This window comes from Lepidochelys olivacea, assembly GCF_965140295.1.
Source record: "Lepidochelys olivacea isolate rLepOli2 genome assembly, chromosome: 1".
NCBI classification, from domain to species: domain Eukaryota; kingdom Metazoa; phylum Chordata; order Testudines; family Cheloniidae; genus Lepidochelys; species Lepidochelys olivacea.
The window spans coordinates 139,856,127-139,873,191 of NC_140411.1; the positions used below are offsets into that span (position 1 = coordinate 139,856,127).

At 40.9% G+C, this 17,065-nt stretch overlaps 1 protein-coding gene across 1 annotated transcript; it reads right to left on the minus strand.

Annotated features, from left to right (window-relative positions):
• Positions 1-499: 499 nt before the first annotated feature.
• On the minus strand, positions 500-14,642 carry RBBP7 (RB binding protein 7, chromatin remodeling factor). Its single transcript, XM_084628821.1, has 12 exons — positions 14,355-14,642; positions 13,847-13,991; positions 13,105-13,250; positions 10,961-11,134; positions 10,364-10,479; positions 7,690-7,850; positions 5,443-5,569; positions 5,170-5,247; positions 3,750-3,826; positions 3,095-3,152; positions 1,711-1,821; positions 500-668 (listed from the first exon to the last, which is right to left on the minus strand). The coding sequence occupies exons 1-12, from the start codon at positions 14,368-14,370 to the stop codon at positions 600-602; spliced, it is 1,278 nt and encodes a 425-aa protein (XP_084484947.1). The 5' UTR covers positions 14,371-14,642; the 3' UTR covers positions 500-599.
• Between the last annotated feature and the right edge of the window lie 2,423 nt (positions 14,643-17,065).

A 17,065-nucleotide genomic window follows, 5' to 3' on the forward strand; every position in this document is an offset into this window, starting at 1 on the left:
CCACACAACCTTCTACATCTATGCAGACAAACATGGAAAGGTACCCACCCTATTCTTTGGAGAGCACTGCCACTAGGCAGTAGTTAAGATTTTCTTCTTCAATTAATACACCAAACATTTTCTTCAAAAAAATTTATTTATGCAAAGCCAATAAGGAAGCGTTCTGTAAAAGTGAAAAGCTCATTTTACATATGATAAAAACATTTATGCATTTAGTCTAGGAAAAGTGAGGATTTTGAGTTGTCTAATCATTTACAGGAATCTGCAAGCTTGTTTTAAAAATAGACATTGGTATTCAATCACTTATTTTTCCCAATATCTAAATGCTGTACAGTTTGCTATAGCTCACTTCAAGGTGCCCCCCCCACCCCAAAAAAAAACAAATAAATCAGGGATATCCCATTAAATTCAACTATACAAGCTTTGTGCTTGATAAAAATCAAGCATTGGAATAAGCATTACATTCAACTGAGAATATTTTGAATGTATATAGTAGTCAAAAAAAAAACAACCAAAAACCAACAATAACATAATTTATATGAATGTCAGCCACTTCACAAACACCCAACATTCTTGTCTTCCTATTCCTAAGGAGAAAGTTATGTTCCTTGACCCTCCAGTTCTGACGCTGCTATATCTGGTTCTTCATCATTGTAAATGTTTTCAGCCTAGAGACACAAGTTATTGTATTACAAGTATCAAAAAGTGGTAGGCACATTTGATTAACAGTATTTTTTCAAATCTTAGATGTCATATGATTGCAGAACTGAGGAATAGACACTGAGAAAATAATCCTGCTCTCAAAGAAGTATCCCTTTCCCTAACTTTAAAGAGGGAAGTCGGTTTTAAGATTACGTAAAATGGCTAGACTAATCAACACTAATATTAAAAGTATGTATACGATATTTGAAATTGATGCACTTTAGGCTAATCGTAATCCATTTAGCTCTTTACCCAAAACATTTTGTCCCTTTCTCATATCCAGTTTCAGTCTTACTTTAAAACTACTATCCCAGTAGTAATTTGCTTCCAAAAAACACACATCCTTCAATTTACAAGGAAAAAACTCAAGTTGATAGAAGGGGAGGTACATCTGTATATACATTTAGTTGATGTTATTTAAGTAGCTGTGGTTTTCTGGCTAAACTCATGTGGTGTCAATTTCTATCATAATGTAGGGCTTCCTCTTTTAATACTAAGATCCTATAACTAACTAGGATTAACGACTGCCAACATGACTCCCAGAAGTCTTAAAAATGCAGTTAACTTTGCAATTAGGAGTTCTAGAAGCCATTTGTAAAACAAAAGCTTAGATTCTGGATAGCATAACATAAACCTGCAATATCTGCAAACTCACTCTGAAGATCTATTTTTCCTTCTTTTGAAGATATTAAAATATCAACTTAGCTCCAGTTAACTCATCTGTTGAAATGGATATTTTTGGTATATATTAGAAATTAGCCATTTCTAGTTCAACATATTCTTAATAAAATTCAAAATGATATACAAGTCATAACAGATAACTTTTTTTGTATGAATATTAGTCTTAATGTTCAGGTCATAAGTTAAATCCATTTAGTTAGAAGAAAAAGATTGCCTACATGAGACATGGTCTGTCTTTTTTACAGATTTTTTTAAGAGAAGGATAACCTCCTTTTTCATTTATATAATGAAGCAGAAAGCAATACAGAAATTAAGTTTGACACTCACCATTTGCCATATTTGCATTATGTTGTCCTCAGATACAGAGCAGATTACCCAGGGTTCGTTAGGGTTCCAACTAAAATCTGAAATCTTTGCAGTGTGTCCTCCATGAATAAACTGTTAAGAAGATCAAATTTAATGACCCAAGACATCTCTAGACAATTACTGAAGTAGTGAAATATTTTAATTTACTATTCTCATTAGCTAACAAAGTAAAACGAAGGTTTTACTATGTACAGTAGAACCTCAGAGTTACAAACACCTAGGGAATGGAGGTTGTTTGAAACTCTGAACAAAACGTTATGGTTGTTCTTTCAAAAATTTACAACTGAACACTGACTTAATACAGCTTTGAAACTTTACTATGCAGTAGAAAAATGCTGCTTTCCCTTTATTATTTAGTAGTTTACGTTTAACATGGTACTGTCCTGTATTTGCCTTTCTCCCCCCTCCCCCGTGTCTCTGCTGCTGCCTATACCAAATGAGGTGTGTGGGGCTGACTAGTCAATTCTTAACTCTGGTGTTCATAACTCTGAGGTTCTACTATAAGTGGAGATCTGAGGTGCAGTTTTAAAGAAGCTGCCTTAACACATACTCCACAAACAACATGTAAATGCCGCCCACACACACACACTTCTGATCAGGACTGTTGAGGAGAAGGCAGGAAACACCATTTTAAAAAGCATAGTTGCTACTTGTGTTACTTGGCACAGCACCCTCCTGCCTTTTCATAAAGCTCTATATTAGGTTATTTTACTCAGAAGCAAGATGAAGAGTTCTTACTGGATGTGGAAGTTAACCAATAGCAACTGTTTTCCCACATAGTTGCACACAAAATATAGTGTGCTTGTAAATCATTTGATGGAGAGCCTAACATGAACTAAAGAAGCTATTTCACAGTATTTCCTTTCCTCCTGTAAGGTTGCTATTAGCAACACAGCCATTTATAGCAGCATTAAGTTGCCAAGACCTCTAAATGACTATCTACCTAGGAAACATTAAACACTATACTTTGTTTCAATGATAACTTGAGGTAGTAGTTTAGTTTTGGTTTCTACATAGTTAAAAGTATAACCTACAGCTGTGTTTTCTAGACGCTACCTGACCTTGGATATAGGCAACATTGCAGACCTACTGCAGCAATGGCACTCTGCGTACCACTTATACAAAGGAGCATTAAGAACCACTGCCTTAAAACTCACTTAGCAGTTGAGAGCCACAATCAAGTACCGAGAGATAGTGGGGCGTTGAAGAATTTGCCTGAAGTAAAATCCTGGATTAGACAGATTATTGGTCTGGTCTGCTATTGCAGTTCTTTAGTATAAGAATAAAGATATAAGTTCTTATGAGGCATCAACAGGTCTTCAAGTTAAAGACAGCAAATACGTACCAAAAGTTCAGGAGGCCCATCTTCTGCATCCTCTGCAGATTGCTCTTCTCCAATTTTACTGTAAAGAAAACAATGCTGTTTAAAGGAAGTAGATTTAAACCCTTAATCTTGAAGTAGTTAATCTCACTGAAGCAGGCAAGAAGCCAATTTGTGAATTAAGGTTTAAAAAAAAAGTAATAGCTAATGGAGGGTTATGCCCTTCTCCTATCAGGGGCACTCGCGCTGAGAAAATATCTTTGTTTTCAATTCCTACTCTTGCTGCTTATTCTTCACCAGAAGTTTTAATCCTCAAACATGGGTCATCACAACTGGTTGCTGAAAAAATCAGATTCTGCAGATTAGATCAATAAAGGATCCTTGGGGCAGAGATCACTTATTACTAAAAAGATGAGGGGGAAAGACATGCAGAGTTGTTCAGAAGCTTTTTCCCCCCCACCTTCTCCCCCCCCACCCAACATAACTGGCAAAGATCAGTAAAAAGACAGCATAGTATTCCTACACTGAAGTTTGCTAGTTTTTAAATAGAAAAAAAGCTTATCCCTAAAAATAATTAAGCCTACAATTTAAGTACAAATGCAAAGTCTACTGCATATATTGGATACTTGTCTGCTACCTACACATAGGTTTTAAATAAAGGAATAGAATCACTCTTTACCTTAGATCCCATACGTTTAGCCGACGATCAGTACCACTTGAAGCAAGAATGGTTTCATTATGAGGAGACCAGTGAACCTGTAAGAAGAGAACATCTCTCAAAAATAGGAGTATGAAGTTACTGACTTTGCATGTATTCTGAACTAGTAACTTTAGATGTGACCAACATTGCCAATTTTAACTATCAGTGCTTGAACTGCTACGGCCATAACTGACCGACATTTTTAATAAAAAAGGACAAAGTTTAGAGAAGTTAGACTCAAAAATATATAGACTACTTCTCACTTCATGTACCTCAGTATCAAGGCTTTCTTTCAATTCAGAGGATCTTAAGTTTCCTCATGGAAGAAATCCAACCACAAGAAATATACCATTAAAAACTGTTATACTACCATAAAGGGTCAGTATTATTTATTCCATTTTCTACAATGGTCAAGTGTGTCCGCAAGTCACTTTTAAACCTGCCTAATCATACATAAAATGAATAGTAATTGAATAAAGTCTCACAGCTTTAAGGGAATATTTGGAATTAGAATTGCCTTCTGTTTGTGAATTTTTTTTTGGAAATACATATTTTAGGAACATGAGTCTGGGTCAAGCTAAGTCTTATACTCCAGACCTCTATCATACATATCTTAGGAGATTTTTTTGACTCAAACAAAAAGACAGCTTCCCTATGCATATCTTCTCAGGTGCACATGAAAGCAATCTTCTGGATCTACACTGGCTGATTAGTTACCAGTTGGTTTTGGAGAGCTGACTGTCATCTATAAATCCATAAATGGCTTGTGATCTGCTACTGTTAACAACCATCTCTCCCCGCATGTCGTGCTACAACTAGTGCAGAGTGCTCAAAGCTGGAGAACCCTCTGAGAGGAAACTGGTGCCCAGGATTTCTTTGAGAGGGGTCCTCAACTTCAGAATCTATTCTTTACCCATCTGAAATAGCCCAAATCTGTTATCTTTCAGGGCACACTGAAGGATTTGGGGGAGGCACAGATACATAGACAAGAATTGTTTTAAATTCTACTGAGAAAAAGCTGCTGGGCTTTTATACTTGCCCTATAAATTTTATTTTAACCCTAGTGAGAGAGCATCTAATGAAGCATTTCCCATAAAACGCCAGTTTGTGTGCTGCTGTTAAAGCAGCAAGTTAGAAAGCCGGCAGACTTGTGAATATACTTTGGGAGAGAAGAGGAAAAAAGTCTACTCACATTACCTATGTTGCTTAAACTAAGGCTTAATAGTGGCATTAGTTCAGCTATTAGTTCTTGAAACAGATCTCAGTGATCAGATATATTTCAATTGATCACAATATCAGAATTCCAAACCAAACCATATTCCCACCTGATCCGGAGCTCTCAGCAATATGCACAACCTTATTCTAAAACCTTCAAGTTATCCATTTTTCTTGTGCCCACCTGAAAGATTTCATCCTTATGAGACTCAAAAGAATGAAGTTTTAATTTAAGGTTTCGCAGATCCCACAAAGCCACAGTCTGTGAGGGAAAGGGGGGAAAAAAAAAGATACTTTTACTCCAAAAGCCTCTGAAGTTACACAATTTTCAATTAATACATTTTAGCTACCCTTTGCACTTGTTTTATTGGCATTTGTGAATAGTGTCTAAGCACACTTTTAGGAGCATATACATTCAATTTGTATAGCATGTTAAAAATATACATAAGTAAAACACCTTGTCAGCAGAACCAGTTGCTAGAATGAACTCGCTGTAGGGATTGAAGGACAGGCAGTTGACCTCGGCTGTATGGGCATCTACAGAATGACTTGGCTTGGATGTAGTATTGGACCTCGTGTCCCAACTTTTTTGGATGAAGGGGTGGGAAAAAGGAAGAACACAAAAAAAAAAAAAATATGCCAGTCAAAGGTGGTAGAAGGGAGAACCAGTTCTCACACACTAAACCCTGTTCAGCACTGACTTTTGCAGCAAGAGTTCTGTTCTTGAAACAACCCAGTCTGAAGACTTGCCTAAATGAACAGTTTGCATCCAGCAAGCTAGGGTGTGTGGATCTACAGCACACTAGTATGCTGCGCACTAACTTTTCATCTAAACAGGCCATAGTGGAATGAACACTGGTCACAAAGTTAGCACTCATTTCATACTACATAAAAACCGTACACATTAAATATCTGTACAAAGTTAACAAACGTTACTCTGGGACTAAAACATTCCTTCCAGGCTGAAAAGCCTGGTATACAAGTTTCAACATTTAAAAAAAAAAAAAAAAAAAAAAAAAAAAAAAAAAAAGCGGGGGTGGGGATCGAGAGTCATTTGTCATTCCATACTGGTACAATCCCATCTGCTTTATAACATACTAATCAGTTAGAAGATTTATAGCAGTCAGGTATTTCACTTTTTGGTAAAAACAAAGCATTCACTGTACAACCTCAAGAGTTTTCCCTTTTACCAAGGGGAATGATTAGTCTGTCAAGTAATTTGTTAGAGTAAACAGTTATGATTGGATTCCTCACATCTCTGAAAAAGTTCAGAGCAACTAGATTAATATTTAGTCAGTCCACCTGACCTGATGGTATTTGCAGCTTGCTTTTAAATAGAATTATCAGGTCAATCAAGGGGAAGGGTGATCCAGGGGTTAGGGCACTAGCATAAGACTTGGTGAGGCCTAGGTTCAATTTTCTGCTCCACTGCAGACTCCATGTGTGACCTTCGTTAAGTTACTTAGCCCCTCTGTGCCCCTTCTACTGTAATTCCTGGGTATTGTGAGGATAAATACATTAAGATTGAGGCACATAGCCTTAGCTAAACAAAAGGATTTGAGGAGGGAACAGCAGTGACAGCCTCCCTTATAACTTTTAGCCTCTGTTGGTTAGGTTACTCACCTGGAATATGGAAGACCCAGGTTAAATTCCTCCTTCCGCATGATTATGGAGAATGGATTTGAGCAGGGTTTCCCAATTCTCAAGCAAGTGCCCTATCACTGGACTACAGAGTCATCCTCACTGTCTCTATATGACAAACATTCATTGGGCTAAAGTGGAACAGCTTCAACAGGCGCGACTGAGAAACACTCTCTCCCTACCCCTCAGTATATGCCATAACCAAGTGGCTGTTTTGTGTTCAGATCACACATGTGCCAGATCCGGCCCACAGGAGAGATAGGGAGGGCAACACAGATCTTCACCTGGTTTGAGAATTGCACTGGGGCTTAGGTGTCCGGATGCCTACCTAAGGCAGCAATGCACATATTTGGAGGTAGAAACTTAGGTGCTAAAGAACTTTTTACAGCAGAAATTTAGGCATCTAGTGATTTTAGACACCCACAAGATTACATGGCAGCTGAGCAGGGGTTCTATGGATCACAGCAACATGGCTTTGCACCTACAACGATGGGACCATAAAAGAACCCAAAATCTGTAGGTCACAAGAGAAACTGTAGAATCAGGATTCCCATTCACCATTTGTTTAACCACAGATCTAGATTTACAATGTAGTCTTAGTAAGAAAAACAACACTGAACAGGTTTCAGAGCAGCAGCCATCTTAGTCTGTATCCACAAAAAGAACAGGAGTATTTGTGGCACCTTGGAGATGAACAAATGTATTTGAGCATAAGCTTTTGTGGGCTACAGCCCACTTCATCGAATGCACAGAATGGAACATATAGTAACATTGAACAGTAAGACAAATAGAACGAAATGCACATTTAGGATTATTCCTATCCAGATTCCTAGAAATACAAGTAATGCTGTAAAATCTAGGTTATTTAACTTCACTTTAATGCAACAGAAGGCTAGAGTATTTTAGGATTGCAGGCCACCTCATAGCCTGAATAGATATCTTTCTTTAATTAGGCAGTGTGCAGTGCTTGTCTAGACTGTTGCATTGACAAGCAGGCAAATAATTATAAGTTCCAGAGAACTGCTCAGCTTCTCCCCACCCCCAACTCTCCTCCCAAACTTACATCATAAGCTTCTGATCATCAGCAACTGATCCAAATAAAGATTCATGAAGCAGATGCCATGCCACATCTTCTACTACTGCAGAATGTCCCGTAAAGATTGCTTTAGCATCAACAACTTTGCCTTCTTTTGGTCCTCCACTTATATCCCACAGACAAACAGTCTGCAGACAAAAGTCACATTTTAATACAATGTAATTTATTGTTCAGACTTGCTTTCCTGGTGTAAATCCTTCAGTACATGGATAGTAATTTAGTTGTATTCCAATTATGTTGTCTGATATCAGAATACAAGTTCAATATTCAGAGGTTTTAGAACTGTTATCATAGTTATGCCACACTGCTGGCATTCATGTGTTTTCTGTAACTTGAGACCATCATTCTTGTCTTTTAAAAAGCCTCATTTAATGAAGTTATACCCTTAAACACCACCATCAGAACTGCCTATAAAAAGAAAACTTACTGAAGCCAAAAGAAGTCTATGATATTCCTACTGGGGTCTCTGCCCAGACTTTATTAGAATGTAGTTTTTGTAGTCCACCAAATACTTTGACCAGCCTCAGAGACACAAAACACTGCAGGGGGAGGAGGGCTGGCGTGCGTGCCTGTGTGGGAGACATTGATCACTGTCAGGGGGCAGGGTTGGATGTGCGTTCATGCCAACAAGCAAGAGACCGGTGTGGAGGGGTAGGGCTTTTTATTATGCAAAAGGCAGGCTCTGTCCCTGCGGCAGAAATGTAGCAGCCTGCCTGCCTAGAAAAAGGCCAAGATTCTGTATGGGGATGATCCCAAAGTTTTAGAGCACCCAGTAGTAGTACAGAGGGCTGTATTTCCCAGTTCATAGTGTTCCAGTTAAATAAAACAGACTTCGCCTCTAGTGATAGTTTTAAAAACTTCATCTGGATTGATTCTGATCAGTACATGTATGACTACATCCAGTATCTTTCAATAATCAGGAAGAGAGTTGTCAAGTTTCGTCCTGGAATATATGGATATTGACCCGACACATTCAAGAAGTTTCTGTCACTGTATTTGCATGGAGCTGTGTAAGATTCTACTCAAACCAAAATCCTTCAAATTTACTTCCCACTATTGTTCTTTCATCAGAAGATCGCACAGCTAAGCAAATGAGATAGTACACTGTTTTTAAATGGAGTAATTTAACGGTTTAAAGCATAACAATTTTTGAAAATAAAGACTTAAATTAAAAGAAAAAGCAACCATTGTTAATGTTGCTGTTGATGGTTAAATTGATCTCATTCTCTGAGGCAGCAACGTAGCAGCAGCCTGCCTGCCTAGTAACTATCAACTTCATGCTGTTAACACAGAAGGGGTAGAACCAATGGATTCAGTGCTAGAGGACAGATGTCTGTATCTCAGAGAAGATAACATCACAGAAGGCAATTGCACTGAGGAGCTTCTGCGAAATGCCAGAGAAACAGCTGAGGAATATTTCATAGCCCCACCAGGTACATCCCTTTACCAAAGCTACAGGAGCGAGCTACTTTTCTGCAAGTCTCCGAGTGAAAGTCAAGGTCTGGAATGCCGCTTCAGCTTTTAAGTCATCTGTGAGAATTGGCATATATGCAACCATGGCTGTGGAGTATCTTGATGCAAGTGTCTAATCCCAAGAATAACACCCTCACATAATTATTTGCTTTTTCTTCCTTCCTTTCTTCTGTAAGATTACTCTGAAATTAAAGGCTTGGTGTATTTTTCCAGTATTAAAAAAACAAACCACAAAAACCAACACACATTGGGAACAGTTAACTAACAATAGGAACATTAACATTCTCAGTCAATTCCCCCAGGAGCATAAAACCTGTAAAAGTTTTAAGGCCCCTACATTGCCGGAATGATGTAAAGCCTTATAAATGACAGTCAGGGAATCAGCTAAGAAGATCTATGTACTTTCTTATTTTTTTTCCTGTGCCAAAGTGGCACAATAGAGTTAGATTACAGCTCAGGATTTATTTGACTTACCCATTAAAAAAAGACTGAGGGCAAATAAAACATTTACCAAGCAGTCAATAAAATGTCAGCACAATCAGAACCAAGCACTTCCCAAAGTACCCAGCCAGGTCCAGGACAATGATTAGCAAAACTGTATGACTTGTGTGTGAAAATCTGAGCAATTTAAAATGAAATTCTACTTTTTTTTTTTTTTGGCTGTTTGGTGTTCTGTAATGTAATTTAACTGGAATGCAGGGTATTAGCTACAGTGTTTGCAACTTTCATGTTTTAGGAAATGCTGAATAGTTTAGTGACTTTTTTCTGTATTGTAGTTTAAATAAATTACCAAAACAATTGAAACTGGTGTGATTATATTACACTATTTTGATAGATAAAATATGCAGAATTTTTAAAAGCAGAATTTTTTAATTTTTGTGTGTGAAGCATTCCCCCAGGAGTAGCTATTACAGGATAGGCATTAACTAGCTGTAGAGGTGTCGCAACCTCCTTCTGTTAAGGATGATGTGTCATGGTAAGCGGGCTTTCAGGGTATAAAGGACAGAAACATGAACATCTACAATTTAAAATATGAAGACATTTTGATGCACGCTGGATGGAGAAGACCAGTGGAAGAGATTTTATGGAGAAAAATACTATTAGGCCATGTGAATCAGCAACTCTTCCTTTTGTTTTGTATTAACAAAGGAGGAAGTTAGTTTCTTACATGATCATCAGATGCACTGAGAAGGTGTCCACTCAAATTGGAATTCCATGATAAACCGTAGCCTTCTTTTTGGTGTCCTCTTAGCCTAAGGTCAGGATTACATTCTCCACTTGGGTCTGAAAAAGAACCAAACCATTGTTTAGCTCTTAGAGCTCCTTTAAACAATATGAATATGATGGATTATAATTGATCGAATTTTTATTTTTTGCATTGCAAAATAAAATAAAACTGCAAAATTGTCTGCATATGCTTACTACAAGGAGAAACAGGATTTGCTTTTCAATTTCGTGTTCAGAGTAGGTTACAAGACACTTGATGATAGCCAAAGATAGCCACAGAGGGTCCTCCTGCTCTATCACCTCAAGTCTGAAATACCTAGACAAAATTCCTGAGCTTAATTACCCCAAGCATATTCTAACTAATCCAAATGGTTTTTAACTAGCACGGGAGTTAAGGTACCTTCAGACACGTAGTGCTTTTGCATCACAATACAATAAACCAGACTACTGTCAGACTCATGTTATTACACTTTGTTTCTAGACTACATGTGTTATACTAGAGAAGATACTGTATACAAATTCAAGCAGTTTGACCCACCTGGTTTAGATGGATGTTTGGTGTAATCAAAAACCAGCACATCAGAGGAAGGTGTTTTTGTAGCAATGATGCACGGGTTCTGGGGCATGTAGCGAGCACGATTTACTTCACCTTCATGGTTAATTTTAATTTCAGTTTCAATTTTACCAGTTACAGATCCAAAGCCACCAAATTCTAGATTTTTTTTTAAATACATATAAAAAAAAGTTTTTGGTTAAAATCAAGTGAACTATTTCAAGTGTGTTAAGCCAGTGTTCTCAGGCTTTTCATAATCGCAAGTTGTTTAATGTAGTAATACAAGTCACATGGAAGATTAAATACATTACACCCCTTTAATATAAAATCTTAAAAGTGATCTTATCTTGATAGCAGCGAAGTATTCTTAAACTGAACAGGTCATCACAATAAGTAGTGACCAGCCATAACACCCTCAGAGGGGTACATCTCTTGCTCAAGCTAGTCTACCAGTTTGCTTTAGTGTCACAAATGAAAGAGCTAATGAAGTCAACATTTATGTCCAATACAGTAACTCTTCACTTAACGTCCTCCCGCTTAATGTTGTTTCGAAGTTACGTCACTGCTCCATTAGGGAACATGCTCGTTTAAAGTTGTGCAATGCTCCCTTAGAACATCACTTGGCTGCCTGCTCTGTCCACTGCTTGTAAGATTCTGTCAAAGAGCAGCGACTTTGCAAGGGAGCATTGAACAAGTTCCTCTTCTCCACCTCCTCCCTCTCCCTCCAAGAAAGTCCTAAGCGCAGTCAAACAGCTGTTTGGTGGCAGGGAAGTGCTGGGAAAGAGGGGGAGGAGCAGGGACGTGGCATGCTCCAGAGAGGAGGTGGAGTGGGGGTGGGAAGAGGCAGGCCTGGAGCATCCCCTGGCAAAGTCGGCACCTGTTCTTCTGGGGGAAAGCTGTCGCTGTTGCTGTGCAAGGTACTTCCTAGTGTCCTTGCCAGCAGCGGGATGTGCCTGAGTGGGTAAGCCAGGGGCACCTCCCAACCACAGTACGGTACAGTACATAATGCCTTTTGTCTGCCCCCCAAAAATGTCCTTGGAACCTAACCCCCCCACATTTACATTTAATCTTATGGGGAAATTGGATTCATTTAACGTCGTTTCACTTAAAATTGCTTTTTTTCAGGAAGATAACTACAATGTTAAGTGAGGAGTTACCATAGAAGACTTTTGCAGGAGGTTCTCCAATACTGACTTAACGTGAATTGTTATCAGCTTTCAGATTTTTTTAAAAAGGGTCAGTGTAAAATATATTAAGGCTCTAGAATAGTGGTTCTTAACTTTTACTGCAGTCTGCACCCCTTTGGTTCTCAAAATATGTCCTTGCACCCCTTATCAAAAATCGTTGAAGTAGGTCAGTTCTTTAAACCTAGACATATTTGTTGTTTGTATATTACAGTAACGGTTAAAAAACGTATGCTGTTAATAAATACATAGATTTGATGAAACAAAGTAGTTGTACTTATGTGCCTGTGCTTAATTTGTGTTTTCGACGATTTACCTTCTAAAAAAAGCTGGCATGTCTCACACCCCCAGAAAGGGAATCACACACCCCTTAGGGGGTGTGTGCACCCCAGCTCTAGAACTACCAGTGGCACTCGTATCCATGGGGGTATGCAAAGGTCTTCCAGGGGGTACATCAACTCATCTAGATATTTGCCTAGTTTTATAACAGGCTACATAAAATGCACTAGCGAGGTTAGTACAAACTAAAATACAGACATTGACTTGTGTATACCGCTCTATATACTAGAGACGGAAAGGTAAGTAAAATATTTATACTCCAATAGATTTACTTTATAAATTATATGGTAAAGATAAGAAAATAATCAATTTTTCAGTTACAGTGTTCTGTGATACTTTTGTATTTTTACATCTGATTTTGTAAGCAAGTAGTCTTTTAAGGGAGGTGAAATTTGGGTTATGCAAGACAAATCAGTCTCCTGAAAGGCATACAGTAGTCTGGAAAGGTTGAGAGTCACTGTTATATACAATAAACAAGTTTAGTATACAAATAGACTCTTAAGAAAAATATTTTTAAAGTTAAAGTTAGAACGCAATTGAACAAGATATGTACTGTTTAACACTGCTGCTAGAACACCACAATCTAAAAATCCCTGCAATACTCACCTCCCTTCTCACTATCATAGTGAGAAGCATCAAACTGAGCATCATCATTAGGAATCTGGACCCTTGCAACAACCAAATGGTTTTGTTCATCGGAGGTATGTGTTCCCAACACTAGCCAATGAAGGGCATAATCCTTTCCTTCAGGCCTGTTCAATAAAACAGACGGTCTTACAAAAAGTTGAACACAGTTATACTATACTTGTAAATATTTTTTAGAGGCAAAGTTCTTCTCTATCATCCCAGTTTCTATGGGAGACTACAGATTAATTGGGGAAAAGACTTTTCCCTACCATATTAGGCATATCAACATATATGTTTACAAGTTGAACTCCAGGTGTTCTTGACATCAGTAAATCTGACAAGAACATCTTTAACAAAACTGACATCCGTCTTTTAGAGCGTTTGTCACTATTGCTTGAATAGTATAAATAAGACTTCTATGCGCACATACTTTAAGTGGAGGCATTTTGACATCAGCCCCTGCTATGGTAAACCCATGTTAATGGAGGTAAAGGCTTTTGACATTGAACAGATTTTCCAGTTTTGGTACTCCAAGCAGTGAGCTCTTTATTCTGCGGTGAAGCAAGAGGAATAGTTCAGATACTGAAGACAGGACTGACTGCTTAAATAGAGATTATGTCCCTCTTGCCAGCTTCTACTTTTACTGGCACCCTAAAAGTTTATCCCCAACACGGCACAGGAGGGTTTACGCAGGTAACGGGAGTGCAGGCAGCAGTCTCACCTCGTCACATCAGGCAGCCACTGCACCGTGAGACTGGGCCACTCGAGGGCGTGGGTCATCACCAGGTCATACAGGAACGGGGTGTTCTTCTTCCAGATTTTGTACTCTTCGTTGATGACACGCTCCTCCACCGTGTCCTCGAACACTGCACGGACGGGCGGGCGGACAGACAGACAGGCAGAGGCGCGCTAGGCGGGCGGCTCCCAGGAGCCGGGGCGGGTGGGGGAGGCGGAAACACCCGCGGCCTCGCGGTTTATTTCCCCCCCCCCTAAGCCGACGCCCGCTCGCGGCGAGACCCAGCGGCGGCTCCGCCCGGCCACGCGCTCCCCTCCTCGCGAGCTGCGGGCCGCTCAGCCCCGCGGCACCGGGATCGCCCCGCCCCGCCGCCCGCCCCGAGAGACCCGGAGCCGAGAGACGCCCCCACCTCGCCTTGCCCGGGGAGAAGAAACCCGCCGACCCCCGACCCTCCAGCCCGAACAGGCACCGGCCGGGCCCCGCCGTCTCTTACTCTCTTTATTCGCCATTTTGTGCGTGGGGCTCCCTCCCGCGCTGCGCTCCCCTCCCCCCGGCGGAGCTGGCGCCGCCGTCTCCGCCGCGGATGAAGCGGCCGCTCGCGCGCCGGCCCTGGGGGTTCCAGACGGCCTCGTTCTCCCTTCAAACCGTTGGCTTGGACTCCGAGAGACTCGCCAACCCGCGCCGCCGCCAGAGCGCGTGCGCAGCGACCCGGCTGCGCTCCCGGGTCAGACCGCCACGACCCCGAGGCAGCGCCCAATGAACGGGGGCGGCGAGGCGGGCCGCAGCTCAACAAGCCCGGCCCCCGGCCACCACCTCTTCCGGGGCTCGCTCAGGCAGCCGGGCAGATGAGCGCATGCGCAGGAGGAGAGCGCCGAACAGCGGGGGGCGGGGCAAAGGACGGGTGGGGAGGTGCCAAGCGGCCCAGCAAGCCCCTCCCCCCGCCTGACGCGACAAAATAAACCACGTGCCCCCACCCAGGCCATTAGCAGTGACGTCAGCGCTCTTCGGGCCCCGGGGCGGCTGTGAGGCCGGAATGCCCAGGCGGCTGCTTCCCCCTCCCCCCGCAGTAGCCGTTCCCCATGCCACGTGCTCATGGGCCAGCGCCCCGCCCCCCGCAGAGCGGGAGGTTGGCGTAAAAATCATCCGTTTCCTTAAACAGAGACAAGGGGGGCTGGGGGGGGGCGTATTTTGCTTGACTCCCTGGTTTGTGACTCTTCAGGCCTGGCCGATAAAGGTTTTTATCCCCGCCCTGAAAGAGAAACGTCTCTTTCAAACCAGGCACTCAAGCCCAGAGCGCAAAGAGCCTCAAAGACTCTGCCCAGGGGGGCTGCCAGTGAACCACAGGGGTGAGACTCACTAGTTTTAGGGAGAGGTTTCACAATAGCAGCCGTGTTAGTCTGTATCCGCAAAAAGAACAGGAGTCCTTGTGGCACCTTAGAGACTAACCAATTTATTTGAGCATAAGCTTTCCTGAGCTACAGCTCACTTCAGCGGATGCATTCAGGGAGAGTTGGCAACGGTGTATATCAGCATTACAGGTCAGCCTGCCAATACCAGCACTCAGGGTTGTTCAGACAGGGCCTGCAACAAGTAAAACCAGCTTGATTCATATCTCAGCGACACCCACTGAACATTCTCTAAAATGGAGAGATGTGAGCGTCCTCATACGTTTATCAGGAATTTTAAGTTTGGCAAAAAAACCTCCTCTTTTCTGCTACAAAGAAGCCAGTATAGTTCAAATCATTCTACAATATAAGCAAAATCTAGGGTCCTGTTTTAATAATCCGCTACTCCAATTAGACAAAGCACCAACAGGAATGTATACGGCTACAGTTCTCAAACACTACAGTGTCTACAAGTTCCAGGCACAGTTCCAAAACACATCCACTCACATATAACATTTTCCCCAGATATTAATTATACTAATTTTCTATAATGGAATATAACCCTACATCCACATCATACACACTACTGTAATAATCTTTGTACAAAGTATGTCCCATAAATTATCATTTGAAAACTCATAATTTGCTGGTTAGTATTTTCCTGGTAAAATATGTGTGGTAACATTGCATGAGAAGTTACACAGTTCCTCTTTATGATATTTTTAACACATGTTCCAAACCCTACAGCTCTGCCTAGGCAGAAATCAGATCTGTTCTAAACAAAGGAAGGAATCTCTGCTTGCTTTAATTTGCATTTAAGCAGTAAACAGAGTCATCAAGTAGGAGAGAAAACGAAGTTCAAACAGGTGGGAAAAAACCCAGCAGAGACTATCCTTATACAGAGACTCTTTGTCTCCTAGGTTTCAGTTCGAAATGTGGGGGACAAGAGGGGGACTGAAACTATAAATAGGAGGGGCAAACACCCCAAAGGAGCCTCCTCCTCTCTCCCTGCCCACCTCAATCTTTGTACCTGAGAAGATAAAAGGAACAGTCATTGGACCATAGGGGAGGGGTTCTGACCTGAGAGTGTGATCAGTAACCTGTTGGAGTATGTGGTGAGATAGTTTGCTTTGCAACTAAGATAAGTTCTTAAATGTTAGTAAGTGTTTTATTCTTCTTGTAACCATTTCTGACTTTCATGGCTTATTACTTGTATATCTTAAAATTATCTGTTTGTAGTTAACAAATTTGTTTTACTTAATCCAGTATGTTTAAATTAGGTTATAAACTGGCATATTATTCCCTTAAAGGAATAATGGACTTAATATATTTGCTCTGCCTAGGAGAGGGCTGGGCAGTACAAGACATACATTTCTGGGGGAAGATCTGGGATGGGTGTGTGTGTTGGGGTCACCCTGCAGTATTACAAAGGCTGGTGAAAGTTCAGGTACAGGTGGCAGGCTGCAGTTATACACAGGCACTCAGGGTGTGGCTTGTATGCTGGAAAGCTGTTTGACTGGCCCAGGGTGGGAGCTAACACAGCAAGGCATTGTAAGACCCCCAAGGTTGCAGAGCTGGGGTGACACAGCCCCCCACTAGTCTGGATTGTGCCTCTACTATGTCAAATGTACATACTACTGGAATACACAACTACCCCAAAAACTGTTCTAGTCACTTAGAAGGACAGAGGGGAAAAACAACAAATTACAGTGTTATAGATCCCTGTGTAAAATCATCACATTAGTAAAATGCACAGATATAAGGCAAACTTAACAAATACAGAATTGTCAACCATCAACTCAAAGTAGAAAAAATCCAA